General features: G+C 45.5%; 1 protein-coding gene across 6 annotated transcripts in view; it reads right to left on the reverse strand.

Annotated features, from left to right (window-relative positions):
- Nucleotides 1-3,653: 3,653 nt before the first annotated feature.
- The window catches only part of LOC133933355 (R3H domain-containing protein 1-like), a 38,207-nt gene continuing 26,701 nt past the window's right edge, over nucleotides 3,654-15,159 (reverse strand). For 4 of the 6 annotated variants that reach the window (XM_062380393.1, XM_062380395.1, XM_062380397.1 and 1 more), the window contains 10 exons: nucleotides 14,510-14,872; nucleotides 14,083-14,305; nucleotides 10,866-11,023; nucleotides 10,400-10,533; nucleotides 8,866-8,966; nucleotides 7,246-7,427; nucleotides 6,518-6,662; nucleotides 6,034-6,131; nucleotides 5,844-5,915; nucleotides 3,654-5,008 (listed from right to left, as the gene is read on the reverse strand). In XM_062380393.1, the coding sequence (XP_062236377.1) occupies nucleotides 5,006-5,008; nucleotides 5,844-5,915; nucleotides 6,034-6,131; nucleotides 6,518-6,662; nucleotides 7,246-7,427; nucleotides 8,866-8,966; nucleotides 10,400-10,533; nucleotides 10,866-11,023; nucleotides 14,083-14,305; nucleotides 14,510-14,872 (1,479 nt within the window). In that variant the 3' untranslated portion in view covers nucleotides 3,654-5,005. Of the gene's footprint in view, nucleotides 5,009-5,843; nucleotides 5,916-6,033; nucleotides 6,132-6,517; nucleotides 6,663-7,245; nucleotides 7,428-8,865; nucleotides 8,967-10,399; nucleotides 10,534-10,865; nucleotides 11,024-14,082; nucleotides 14,306-14,509; nucleotides 14,873-15,159 lie in introns of those variants that run through there. The other 2 variants (XM_062380394.1, XR_009912056.1) reach the window with 2 other exon arrangements.

Genomic DNA, 15,159 nt, shown 5'->3' on the forward strand with positions numbered 1-15,159 from the left:
ATCCATCACCAGCAGCCTCATTCCTCACTGTGAAAAAGACGCAGAGGCTTGTTGCTCGTCCGCCTGACCTCTGACCTCAAATATTTACGAGCCTGCACATGAACGCACAAGTAAACGCTCAGGGGGGGGGGGGGGGGGGGGGCCTTCCGAGCTTTCGGGCCCCGGGATACTCGCTCAGATATTAATTTGTGGTCCAGTCACAGGTTTGATCCCCAGCAGAGTCTGGTGAAGATGCCTACCGCTGTTTTTGACCTCCATCATGAAAGTCACTCGCGCTTAATATATTCAAAACGCAATTACCTAATTATACTTCATGCATAATGAGGAGACGCAGTGAGAGGGGACGTAATGGAGGGGCCGGAGCTGAGAGAAATAATTCATGCTTCCTGCTTGTTGACCCTCTCCTCTGCTTTAACCACCCCCCCCAGTAAAAACATGGCTGATGGTTGAGGACGAGAGGGGAAGAGGGGCCTTCCTCCGTCCTATTGGATGTTTCCATTGTGCTCCAGAGCCTCCCATAACAACCAGTGCTGCAGCTCGCTAACCTCTCCCACTGCGTTCCTATGGTAACAACCCAGGGCGAGATGAGACCAGTTTGTTTTGTGTTTTTCATTAGGAGGATTATTTTTTTTTTTTAAACCTAATGAATCAATTATCAAGGCTGCGGACGAGCTCATTTGAATAATCAAAAAAAGCATGATTTTACTGAGCAGCTTCACACATTACATCTCTCCCTGTGTGTGTGTGTGTGTGTGTGTGTGTGTGTGTGTGTGATTGTGTGTGTGTGTGTGTGTTTTGGGACATCCAACTGGCATCATTTGTCTGCCAATCTGCAGCCTGCTCGCCAAACCCAGCCGCCGTAATTGCCTCAGTGAGCAAAGCTGTGGCATCTACAGTGTCTCATTTTCTAAATAGTCCATTATGTGTCTGAAAGTGTCACATCGCCCCCTACTGTCCACTGACGGTGCAGGATTCTGATTAAAAGAAAATAAATAAAATAAGCAACAAAAGCCTGAAAACAAATGTTCAAGTTATTCAATTATTAGTATTAATATTATTCCTTCTGGCATCAGGATGTTTTTGCACTTTTATCTTATTCTCTTTATATTCAATTATTTCTAAATCTGACATCACAAATAGTTAAAGTTGTTGATCTTGGTTAAATACACAACACACTAATACTGCAGTTTTGTTAAACTTGATATTCTCCACGGGAGGGCATCTGTTTTTCTTTTGTCACTCTGCCACAAAATATACAATCAAAATAAAAGTTGAACCCATGTGATGATGATGGAGTGAATGTCTGGACGACAGAATCAACAGGAACGACAGCTTGGCGTCTCTCAGTTTGGTTTTTAATCAGAAGAGTATCTGTTTTGAATTAAGATGTGAGGAGGTTAATGAAGATTCATCTCTGCTGCTGTGAGAAACTTGTTTGGATTAAGACCTGGTGTTGAAAGAGAATGATTATTGATCCAGACGTGAACAAAGCTGCAGAAGCCGAGACAAAGAAACATCACAGGAGAATGTGTTTCGATTAAAATCTTTATCAACAGAATATTAATACATTTCTAGAAATATTATTTGTGAATCAAATTAGTTGCTGAGATGCACTTTTATTATTGTCAACAAAATAAGACAAATGGCTTCAAACTATAGGAGCTGCTGTTATGAATTATGCAGCACAGCAGCACCACCCTGTGGCCACAGATTATTACGTGTATCTATTTCAGCTCCAGTTCCCCCCCCCCCCCCCCCACCCTCTTGTAGAACAGGAGACTGGAAACTGAAGGGCTGACTAATGTGACGCAGGACTCTTCAAACACAAAATTCTATTCTTTACAGATCTGGACGAGTTTGTGTCTGTGAGGCTTCCTCTCCTCGTCCTCCTCGGAGACTCTGAGGTCTTTCGAGGCCTCCTGGATCCTTGAAGCCGTCATGGCGTCCTGCTTCTCGCTCAGCAGAGTCCTCAGGAGGCCGGTTCCTTGAACCCACTGGGTGGACACCTCGAGGCCTTCCAAGCCTCTAGAGGGACGAAGCTTCACGGAGACAGCTGAGATGCTCAGACCTGATTCGTCCAGATAGTTTGTCCTGTTGAGGACGGAGCTCAAATGATTCTCCCTGAAATCCTGTCTTGTGTTGGTGAAACATCTTCTATTGCTGCCTGGAGCTTTGTGTGCGTCCATCCTCTGTGGGCAAACCCTTGACGAGACAATAGAGAGTAAAACCGTGGAATGAAGCTGTTTCAATGTCTTGTCCGTCCTGTTCCTCCTTCTGCACCAAGATCATTCGTCTTATAACGATCGAAATTTGACTTGCACAAAATCTGACTCCACTCATCTCTCCACTCATGTGTCCTTTACAGTTCACCTCTCTACACACTGTAGCTTGAAGTTATTCCAACTCCAGCAACAGTTTATTTAAGGTATTTCAGGGTTTTCATTTCTAGTTAATAATAATAAATACATTTTGACTTTGAATCCTGACCCCTGTAGCCATGGAGTACGCACATCCTGGCTCTTAGGCTTTTTATTTTATTAATTTTTTAGATAATAAAATATTGACTAATACGAAATAATGAAACATCAAAGTGTTCCTTCCTCTCAACATGTGTTAATTCATGTTGATATTTCATCGCTCTTCACGGAGCAGAGGTTTCTGTGTTGGGTTTAATTCCACGTTCACCTGAATGTGTTGTTCTGTTCTCACCTTACATCTTGAACACTGGTGACGTCATTACTTTCTCAGACTGAAAATAAAGATGGACGACGTGACAGGCCCCTACCAGAGGTCTCCATCGCCACCTGGTGGCTGGCTGCAGTACTGGTCAAAGACCCTGCCTGCCCCATGTTAGTGGATGGGAAATGGGGGGGGGGTACCTTGAGAGGTGGCTCAATCACGATGCTTCAACCCGTGATAACGTACATCATTACGTTATTAACTAACACTGACGAGGTTCACTGCAGCACCAGGTGGAGGTTCAGACATTTTGGCTTCACTTTGGGGCGTTGTCATGTCGGCCATCTTTAAAACAGCTGCTAATATTATTATATGATCTTTAACAGGTTTGATTAAAGGACAGATGAATTAGCCTGCAGCCTGACTTTAGTTCATACATTTTTTTTGTACCTTCAGCTTTGTCCAGGGACGTATGCGACTCCGGCCATGTTGGAGACAGACAGTGACCTCCTCCACGTCTCCTCCTGCAGCTCTGGAAGTGAACAGTCAGCTTGTCCACCGTCCTTCAGGTGGGCAACATGTGGTCGGGGACTAAGGACACAAACCACCACCCTGCTACTGTCCCCATCACAGTTCACTCTGCTTGAAGCTGTGAAACACCCACTGCAGTGACACCCTTTGGCCACTGAGAGTCTCTGTTTCCCCACATTTGATTCACTCTGCAGCTTTAAATGCAAACCGGCTGATTTATGCAGTTTGAAATGAGGCTACAAAGAAAAACAAATATCTCTGCAATGCCCAACAGGCCCAGATACAAGCTGCACGGCAACATGCACAGAGAAGTTGCCTCATCTGATACGCTCTTTTAAAAACATCCTCCCACGAGTAGACGTTCAATTAGAGCGTCCATTTGCTGGCTGTGAATTATTACTCGTCCTGTTTTTTGGGCTTTCAGAGAAAGTTATTTTGACATGTGTGGTGAAAACATTTATTAGAGTCGAACAAGAATGAAAAAAAAAGGCCACGCCGGACACAGAACTCCTCTTATGAGTCACACAAAGAGAAAAAAACCCAAACCAAAATGAAGTAGTGACAAACTCGATTGCATTTTTCTTGTGCATATAAACATTTTTAATTAAATATAAAAGAAAGTGGCCTGGCTGAGTGCAACAAACAGGTATGAGGGTTTAAAAGAGGAGAATCCAGGCCCCGTCGGATTCAAATCAAATCTCCGTCCTTGATCGTCACTTCAGTGCAAACGCAACATTCACTGTGTAGAAATGTGATGTTAAATTATTCAGGTAGTGGATCTATTATTCAGTGTTTATTATTGTATGGGCTCACATGGTACAAGTGCTGCGGCGTGTTTTATTGTCAGGAGCATGTTATACAAGAGACGACACCCGTTCATGTGATTAACACACTTTCAAACTGGAGCACGGCAACAACTGCACTGATCCACGTCGATTAAATCACTTAAATGAACTGAATTCAATACGTATGCAAAATTGAAATCGAAATAATATCCTCTAATTATCTAAAGCGGGCAGAAAAACCTTCTCGAACCAGACTCCGGTTGATTATGTGGATGTTATGCTGGATATGGTGCTGCGGTCACACTCGTACACCTGCTATGAAAAGAGCCACAGTGGAGACACAAACATCTTAGCTGGCAAATAAATCCTAAAGCTCTTGGAACACTTTTAAACAGCAAACTTGCTTTTTCTTTTCTTTTTATTTAGAAAAGAGTAAAGCCTCAAATTGAACTCAGCGGCCATTTTACTAACGAGCCCCGAAGTGGTGGGTGCTGCTGCCTGTTTGGCCAGAGAAGAATTAAAAAGAAACTAAAACAAAATAAAAAATAAGGAACATTCATTCTTCAAACATTTGATACTGTTTTTGGATTTTGGACAGGGTCTGGTGAGACGGTCCAGACTGAGGCAGCAGAGGCAGGTGGTTGGATGTGCGTTGATGTGGCGCTCCTTAGGTGCACCGAGATCTCGGCGGCTGTGAGGCGGTTTGTCTCCGAGTCGCGCCGCTCCCGCTCCCGTCTGGTGTTTATTGGGAGTTTAAAAGGAAGCCCGGGGGCTGCGGTGGTGGAGCGCGGTGCTTGGGACAGCGTATCTGGAGGGTAGCATGGCAAAGAGAGAGCGTGATGAGGCCAGGTCTCTGCTGGGAGCGTCTCTGGTTGTGATGCGCAGCCGGGGCTGGTGGTCCGACGGCCGCGGGATCAGTCCGCCCCCTTCGCAGAGCTCTGCCAGGAGGTGGTTGGAGTCTGTACAGCTGATCCCCTCTGGAGGATCTGTCACTTCCAGGGTGTGAGTGCTCACTGCAGACACACACAGACACACACAGACACACACAGTGAGCAGCAGTGGCAGTAAATAAATACAACTGTCATGGGTGTAGAGAGAAATCTGACCTGCACCATCGGGAGGCTTCGATAAACTGCTGCAGTCGGTTTTTAAGTGTTTGGGTCGATCGGCGGGCAAACCTGTTGCATTGCCCTCAAGCAAATATAATATAAAATATATGGTTGGGTTTTTAATGCTTTTTGGTGGATTAAAGAATAAAAAAATAGATTATGTTATAAGATAATAAATAACTAAGAGGCGGCTGCATATGAGCTCCTCCCTGTTGACTGCACAGGAGGGATTGTTGACGCGAGCACCTGGATAACGCAGGAAGCAGCTCGGTGAGTGCGAGAGAAATTTACGTCGCCATATTTGAAATAATCAGCACTTTTCTTTTCAGCAACAATACCGCCAGGGCTGCAGGTTGCACTGCCAGGTGTGGATTCTGCCCCGTCTGTAATTTATTCTGCTTACATTCACAAACACGACGCCTTCCTCCACGGCATCGGAGCGCAGCAAGCATATTCTGACACGATAAAAAAAAACACGTTATTTCAGTTAATCTGGTGAACAGACGACGCAGCAGCTGGATTCATCACGGGATTCACTTTTATGACTGACGTCTTCCAACCTGATGTTTGACAGCGAATCGCCTGAATTCCTGCACGAAACTAAGGAGGTAAAACTTCATTATGTAGGAGATTGATATCGGGCGCCTCTTGCCGCGGAGAAGAGGTCTGACTGCCGGCGACACAAAGGTTCCCTGAGCTCAAGCCTCCCTCTGGACTTCCTTTTACCTGCTTCACTTACACTGAGATCTGAAGACAGAGGTTTCCTGCTGGCCTTCCTCACATGACCGCTACGCCAAACCCCCAGTGGACCCTGAGGACACAGAGGACAGTTAGAGGTGGATTCGTGGGAGGAGCAGAGACCGTTTACATCATTTTATTATCAAATCCCATGTGTTGGTGATAGAAGACGTTCGGTGAAGGTGACCGACCTGGTGTTTGGTCACCATGTGGGCGGTGTGGATCAGCGGAGGTCTGATGGAGGGTTTGTAATGCAGAGGTTGGCCCAGTAGAGAGTAGTGGGCTTCACCTGAAGGTCACAGCAACAACACTGCATGAATTACCACTGTATGCAAAATGAAATCATTTGAATTTGAGCAAACAGGAGGTCATGTCTGATTGGCTGCCTTAGTGAGCGTGCACGTTAAATTCAAAGTGTTATGAGAGATGTTATCGTGAGCTCATGGTGATAATTTCTGATTTTCTTTATTTGCCGCAATGAAAATCATTTTTGTGGGAAAAGCTTCTCGACAAAATATAATTAACTTGACTGCCAACAGGTTTTATTCTGTGATTAAAATGTACCAGACTCAGGATTAAGGCACAAACATAATTTCCTCTGTTTTAATTAGGCGGCCATGTTGGCGAGCACGTCTTCTGTTGAGCGTGTGACGGAGTGAAGGCGAGGGGCCCGACCTTGTCCACTGTGGCAGAAGGCTGTAGGGAGCTGCGGGTGGTGGGCCATGACAGGGATGGGCGTGATGCCTGGCGGGAGGAGGCCCTTGACGCTGGGCGGCTGGCCTGGTGAGGGAGTGAGCGCCGGGGACGAGCGCAGGCTGCTCTACACACAACACACCGACGGGAGAGAACAGGGAGAAAAACACACAAAAAAATACTTTCATTCAACAAAAAGCAAATCTCAGCTCCGGCTTCCTTCCACAAAGTCATTTTGTCGCTCGAGCCGTTGCTTTAATGCACCATTCCACCCACATTAGTCCCACTAATGTACCATTACAACCTAATGCTAAGGACTATTTTCTCCTCATTTCAGGTTGCAGCAGTGCTGACTTCATTTGCAAAGCCTGTTTACTCCGACATTAACCTAACTGGCAGCAGGGAGGCTGCGTTTAGCCCGAGGAGACGAGGCCCAGTCAAATACACACACACACATTTAACACTAACATCTGCATTGTCCTGTGACCAACCTCTTCTCAGCACATTTATACTTTAACTTGAAATGCTCAGGAAGCTGAACCTCTGGGCGACTAATTCAATTAAAACATTTTCAAAGCCACAAGTCAATAAATGAGGTTAAAAGGTTGTAAATACAATCTTATCACTTTTAACCATTATGTGAAAATGGCTTTTATTGCATTTTGTGCGATCCTCTCCTCCTAGTCTTTGCACTTGGGCAGCGTTTGTACCTGGGTGAGGTCTGGAAGCGGCGGGAGCTCGGTGGGCCTGCGGCTGCGCTGGTTCTCGGGCCCTGGGTGTTTGTAGCCGGGCTGCTTCCGCTGGCAGGGGGAGGGGGCCCGGGGCTGCTGGCAGGGGGCCGCTGTCATCTGCAGCATCATCATGCCACTGCTGGGGGCCGGCGGCAGCAACCCTACACACACGTCAAAATAAATAGATATAAATAGATGCAAACATAAGCTGTAATATAAAATGACAGATTTGTGTTTGACAAGAGGAAAATCATGTTAGACACCGTATATAAGTATTTTCATTGAATTCATCAGCTCAACTCGTCATCTATGCACCAGAGTAAACTCAAACTAAATGCGTCTGGGCCCAAAAGCTGCCTCTCAGCACTTTTGTTCGGCACCGAGCCTCATCAGTGAAAACTCTCACACCGTTAGCTGCTGAACAATTAGGCTCTAAGTGCCTTGATTAGAAAAGGCACATCCGTGGTGCATTAACAGAGCGTTCGCTTCTCCGGCTAAATCCACCGCGGTGATCCGGGCGATCCAATTATCTGACGAGTTTCTGACGCATGGCGGTGAATAATGTGACTTTAAAGGAAAAGAACAAACACGTGGAGATGTGACCCCCTGCTCTGTGAACTCAGAATATCATACAACACGTTTCCATCTTATTAATTTCTCTTTACATAGTAACTGGAAATCGTATGGCAAACTTTACTCAGCTGATGCCGCTGTTGATTTATGGAATAATACCTAATAACAGTCGCAAGGACAGTGGATATTTGGACTTAATCTGCCGATTATTTCTGGCCCCGGCGCAGCCAATTAAAAATGTTTACTGGTGAGGCTGTAGGTAAGGCGGCCGCGAGACCTTCATCTGACCTCATTACTGACGAGCTGGAAATGATGGCTCCCTCCGCTGCTCTGCCGTGATATCAGACATGAATAATAAAGGTCATTAGTGAGGAGGCCGCCCAACCCGAGTCTCTGGACAGTGATTCTGAGAGTCTTCTAAAGGCCAACACCGAACAGGCGAGACATTAAAACACTGTCTCATACCTCAAAAAGACCAATCCCTGCAAGAAGCCATTCTACCACCTGTATTCTTCCAACTGTTTATCATCTTGGGTTGTACAGATCTTTGTCCTCCATCTTTCATTGGTCACAAGAACGTACAACTTATCTATCGAACTCAGCCAACATATCGTTATCACTTTATTCAAACCCTGAAATGTCAATACTGGTATTGACTTCAATAACCAAGTCAGGACATCACATCCATCATCCACTTATTATGTTAGTAGCTTGGATTCTGGAAATACTTAAAAAAATAAAGTTTATTAAGTTTCTGTGTGAAAAACATTAATACCACATTTGATTACTTACATTTTTATTTCTTTAATCAAACATAATACAATTACTCCTTTATTCCATCCCTGTTACATGATGATTCAAATGAATGAGGAACTTCTTGTAAATAGCTGTGATGCCATCACATGATGAACTACACAGACTCTTCATTTAGGAGGACACAGTGGGGGAAAGTGAAAACTCTCATTTTACCACAGGATCCACCTGCAGATGTTGAAATGAATTTTACAGCTTTAGAGGCGAGCGTACCTGCGTACTGGCCCGGGTGCTGCTGGGAGACACAAGGGGACTGGGACTGAGGAAACTGGAGCTGCTCCATCATCTGGGCGGGCAGGAAACTCACCGTTGAACTGGGAACGAACACACACAGCAAGTTTTTCAAGGGGGTTGTATGGTGTTCAGCAAATCAAATTAAAACTTTTATAAGACATTAAACACTTCCAGGTCTAATATGATGCTCACGGTTACCGCGGCCTTTAATAAAATCCCCTTTAAACCTGCACAGACGTGAATCTGCAGGAGCTGCAAGATCCTCGCGCTGCAGCTGAGGTATTAAATTTGAAATTTATCAGCTTGGTCCATCTGCAGAGTCGGCAGGCGGCACGGTGAGCGGCCCGTCTGCAGGGACTCGTGTGCAGCTGGTGAAAAGCAGGCTGCAGGTGGACGGTCGATCCTCGGGGGAGAAGAGTGAGCTGCTCGGAACGCTGCCGCATAAATCATCCACCACGACTGCCCTACTAACGCAGCCTCATTTTACAGCTGGGACAGTGAGAAAGTCACCTCTCTGTGCGCACGTGTGTGTGTGTCTGTGTGTGTGTGTGTGTGTGTGTGTGTTTCGTTTGTTCTCCTGCAGGTGATGACTCTGTGCGCGGTTGTGTTGGTGTCTGGTGTTTGTGCACACACGGCCATCCCGGTAGTGCCCCACTCAACGCTATCCAGATTGATTGGGTCCACGGAAGAGGAAACTAATTACATGTTTTGCTTTCTGCGAACCAGTTCTATCAATCAGCCATAATGAGAGAGGGTCTGGTGATGCACACGACTCCACAGCGGCAGCGGAGGAGGACTGGAGGTAAATGACTCCGGCTCTTGGAGAGGGTGTCGGAGTCGACATTCATCAGCTGCACGCAGACCCAGTTCGCCAAAAGCATTGTGGTGATAACTTCATTTCTCCCCCCCCTCCCCCCCCGGTGAACAATGATGACCTTGGCTCAGAGGGGCTGTGGGGATTCACCCATCAGGCCTGTTAGGTCTATAAATAAGAGGCACCTTCACAAGTGAGAAACGGCTTCGAGAGCCCGCAAATCGGTTTGTGGGGCGAAGCCGAGCTAATAACTCAATGTAAACCCGATTAGAGCGAGTTCAGCGATTAGAAGCTGTCATAATACAGGGACAGCCATAAATCAGAACAGGTGTATTATCAGTGTAAACATGGCTTAAGTTCATATTGGCCACAACAGAAAACTCAATTAATTTAAATCGGATGCTTTCGGACTTTAAACCGATTATTAAATGAGTCAATGTAAAGTGGGTTAATACTGAAATCATGTTAACACCAGAAAATGTAGGAAATATTGCTGCTAACAAATTTCTCCCAGGAATCAAACAAATAATTTTTCGATTTTGAAATGTCAGTATTTTATTTTCACGACTAAATAATAAATGCTTAATGCTCAGATCAGAAATTAAAAGCCACAATATCGATTTGATAAATTCTGTCCAATTGGTCAAAAATATAATATAAAATAAAAAAGGAGATGGAATGCTCGTCCTTCAGTCGTACCTCATGGTGGTGTGCTGGTTCGGGGGGAGCAGGCTGTAGTAGGGCTGCATGCCAGCAACAGCCATTGCCCCCTCTCCCGGCTGGCAGGACACGAACACTGGCTGCTGGTACGTCTGCTGTGGCACAGAAACCTGCTGCAGGAGAAAACAACACATTGTACAAACACGAATCAAGTGAGTCACATAGAAAACAGATTCTATAAGCACAGAGAGAGAAATGTTAGATCATTGGCAAAGGGTTGTGCAAACGGAAAACATGCAACTAGATTTATTCAGGACTAATAACTCAGATGTCAATAAAAACATGTCTGTCCTCTTGATTAACCTTGTTTCTCCTTGTTCCTCTAAAAAGAACAACATCAGCCAGAAAACAGCAAATCTCATTCATAACTAAATGAGCTGAAAGCTATTTGATGATTTTATTATATCTGACACTCAAAAGAAAAGCCTCCCTTTACAAAACCTACCTGATAAGACTGCATCGGAGGGTACTGGACCATCATGCCTTGCATCTGGTTGCCCATATTGCTTTGCTGGTTGCCAGTGAGGGCGAGGTTGGGTGTTGGCTGCACGCCCACTACAGTCTGGTAGCTGGACGCTGGGTTTGGCATCACGGCTTGGTGCACTGGGGCAAAGGGAGAAAAGGCATAGCGGCGTGACCGGATGAAAGGTGACTCTCGATTATAAAAATATGACACACGAAACCATGAGATATTCAGGATTCATGTGCAACCCAGCAGCAGGAGACACTAATAAAACCAGTGGAAAGACTCAAGATTTGACAAGAAAATAAAGCCATTTTGCTTTTAAATTTTATTGTTAAAATAATTAGACAAAGAGACATTAAATGAAGGAACCTGCCGCAGATTGAAAGATACTGGAAGTCGGGACTGTGCTCAGGGAGTCGAGCTGTTACAGCTTAGCAGCTTCGAGGCTCTTGGAATAAATGAGAAAGTCAATATATTTGATTTAGCCTGTGGTGGCCTGAACATGCAACCTGAGTGTCCGGGGCCACGTCGCTGCCGGGGAAAATATAAATTCTACGAGTGATTTGGTCGAGTGGGTAAACACAAAACAGGATCGCACTTCTAAAGTACTTCTTAAAAAATGCATTTAGCGCGCCTCAAAGAAAACGTCGCACAAAAAGACGATACAAAGTCACACAGGTACAGCCATTTTGCAGATGGCCTAAAATGGCTGCGCCTGTTTTCCGAGCCTGAGGGGAGGAGGGGGTAGAGCTGGACCCTTAAATGTCAAGGTGACAAAAAAAAGACATTTGAAAATAGCGTCCCTGGTGACAAACAGATGTGGAAATCCAAGTGACAAAGGAGAGGACGTCCTTTTGTGAAGGTGTCTCTACAGCCTGCCGCCCTGGGAGGAAAGTCCAGCTAGACAATGAAAATGCTCCGAGAGGAACCGAGGGGGGAGGACTGTTATAATCCACCCGTCTCCCACCTTCACTTACAAACAGAGCATGAAATGAGCCTAATATCAAATGCACACAGTTTTACTCCGTACCAGCGGGCAGCAGATGAGGGGAGACTGTGGTGACTTTATTTAGAACATTCCTTCAGAGGCAGGTAATGAGTGTCCAGCCTTCAATGACTGCCCTGCTTTTGGACGGGGACAGTTTGCTGCAGTTTCAGGTATTTGAGGCAACAGCGAGGACGGAGCAAAGAGTTTTTAAGTTACACAACTCCGTCCTGGTTCAGAGAGAGCTCCACAGTGGGTCTCCGGTCACAGAGACTGACAGGTTCCTGTATGTCCTGCAGGTGAGGAGTGAGGGGCTGAAAAAGAGACCGGTTCACTGTGAGATTCATAGAGGTCTCTCAGACAGCGTCCCGGCCCCGCATCCCGCCTCTCAGACTCAGGACATCTCACACACGATCCATCCCTCTCAGACCAGAGATCGCAACCACATCGTTTGTATTCAATAATTATTGATGGACAATATTTATTGGAATTCTAGAAACTCGCACATTTCTTTATTGGTAAAACCCAGGATCTGTTATAAAATAAAAGCGTCAAGATGTTTTAAAGACCCAAGATGAGAGGGAAATCTAACATTTAAGAACCACACTAAAATTATTTCTGATTTCAACCCAAAATTGATAAGTGTTCAACCTTTGCATTTTTTTCAATCAATGGCTGATTCATTTCTCTGTTCATCATTTTGTCTCAAAAGAAGAATTGCTTCTTCAAATTAAATTTTTATGACATGTCATCATTACTTAAAATAAAAGCTTGTTCTTTCATTTTACAGTAATATAAATTTAATTGTCAAGCTTTTTGACAATTAATCATTAAAATGCATTTTCTTTTTTGATTCAGCTTGTGAAAATATGCTTCCCCTCATTTAAATTGAATATCATTTAATTGAATCTTTGACTGTTGTTGGATTGATCCAGACGTCTGATGACATCCACTGTGGGGTCGAGGAAACGACGATGGGCATTTTCATGTCAAAGAACCTCTTAATAACCTCTAGCATCACATCATAGTAAAGACCAAGGAAAGATCTGTCGTGCCTTCACGTTAAATATGAAAGGCTTTACTCAGAATGACCATGACTGAAGCCGAAGCCCTGTGGTGATGGGGACTGTCTGATGCAAGTGAGTGGAAACATTCGCAGGTTTCTCTGTGGACACTGACTGGGCCCTCGGAGAATTGCCGCTGATCAATTATTTATTGTGTGTGCAACCCGTGCTGCCGTGTCTTCACCTTTAGATGGTCCTATATGTATTGTTTTTAATTATAGCAAAAAACAGAAGGGCAGCGAGGCGCTGGAGTCATTTTTCCCACCATTTCCCTGAGAAATAATTGCTGTCCTTTGCCTTTGTAGGTCAGCTTCATTTGTCCGCTGTCTATTCCCCGGGTCCCCAGCAGGGAAGCCGCATTTGCAGCCTACAGATGACAGAATAGTGCCGCAGCCACTTAAAGAGACGTGTGTGCAGTGTGTGTGTGTGTGCATCACTGTACAAGCTACAACTGTACAAAGACTACATCCAGCAAGAGAGAGAGTGAGTGTGTGTGTGTGCTTGTGTGGAGAGAGAGACTGAGCAGGAGCTAACAATCTCAGCTCCTGTGGTGAAAGGGGAAAAAAAAAGACGACAGAGAAGCAGAATAATCAAGCAGATGACTCCCGGGGAGACATCTGAACTCGTACAAACAAACAAACAAACCGGGAGGAAAGCAAGGGAGAAATATTTGTCCTTCACTAGAGCCGTCGGACTGCGGCTGGTGCAGCTCCCTCTCGGAGAAAACAAATAAGACGAGGAAGAACAAAAATGCAATCTAGGCACTCAAAGCAGGAGGTGAACAAAGTCTTTTGATAACGCAGGAAGGCCGGGCCTCGCTGTGAACCCCACGAAGTCTGGATTCAAGGAAAAGCTGCTTCCCCATCAGAGACTCTGGATCTTATTCATTAAAATACCCTTTGATTTGACCAAGGTAACTATTTCAAAGCTCTATTTTAAAGACACAGAAATATAAATACGACCTGCTGCGTTCCTGGTTCCCCCGGAGCGTTTGCTTTGCAACTCAATATTTAATAGGATATAATGACAAAAAATGAAAGACATACTTTTTGTAAAAAAAAGGGCTGTGTGTGGATGTGTGTAAAATAATTGGACTTTCTAGAACATTTCAAAAAGCAATTCTTACCAAAAAAAAGACTGTTATTACCTTGTTGGGGCAGGTTTTGGCTCTGAGGGCAGTTATAGGTCAGTGTGTTGACGGGGGGTCGGTAGTGGTGGTGGTGCTGCTGATGCTGCTGTGGATGATGATGATGATGATGCTGCTGCTGCTGATGATGCTGCTGCTGCTGCAGTTGATGATGCTGCTGCTGCTGATGATGCTGAGTGGAGCAGTGTGGGTGGTGGGCTGAAGAGCAGTAGCACGTGGACATCTGTAGGAGACACAGAACACAAATTCAAGGATTGAGTAACACGTCAGCAGCTATTTAATCCATTCCCCAGCAACAAGAGAAACGAGGGATTAGTCATAAAAGCTGGTTTCTGCTGCAGGAACAACACGTGGTTACAAATTAGCACATTTTCAAACAGCTTTGGAGAGACCGCATGATTTGAGAAGCACAGCGGGGGGGCCGTACCTGCTGTAGAGGCTGCTGGAAGTAAGCGTGCTGCTGGAGTAACGGCTGGTTCAACGTGGCCCCGGGAAAAGCAGCAGGGCCCGGTGTGGAGCTGGAGTACGCTTGGTTGAGGCCTGGAGTTGGGAGTGGGACAGGATGACCCTGCAGCACCCCTGAGTGTCCTCCTGACGGCCCTGCCATCATGTAGCCAGCAACCTGCTGTTGAGGGGCTCCCTGCAGGACCATAGGGGAGGGGTGGTGGTGGTGGTGGTGGTACAAAGTTGGATAGTGGCGGGTGTCTTGAGCTGCGGCTCCGCTGTCACTGGGAGGCTGCTGCTGCTGCGTCAGAGTCATGTGACTGAACTGGGCGTTTAGGACGTCGGGCTGGAAGGAGAATTCAGGGTTACATTTCGGCAGAACTAAATTAAATCCAATTTTACACACACAACACAAATAAACACACAAGACAAGCACTGACAGTGAAACCTAGGTCACAGTTTTTAATTCTGCGATATGGATCAATTCACTTCAACCCCCAGGGACAGTCAACTGGTTTCTGAGCTAAGTGCTGAATCAAAGACATTTGTCCGATCGACGTCCACGTGAGGATTTAAACAAACGCCGTATTTAAATCTGACCCCAGGTCTGCAGAGACGAGCTGACTCTAGTGA

This window comes from Platichthys flesus, chromosome 22 (genome assembly GCF_949316205.1).
Source record: "Platichthys flesus chromosome 22, fPlaFle2.1, whole genome shotgun sequence".
Classification (NCBI taxonomy): Eukaryota; Metazoa; Chordata; class Actinopteri; order Pleuronectiformes; family Pleuronectidae; genus Platichthys; species Platichthys flesus.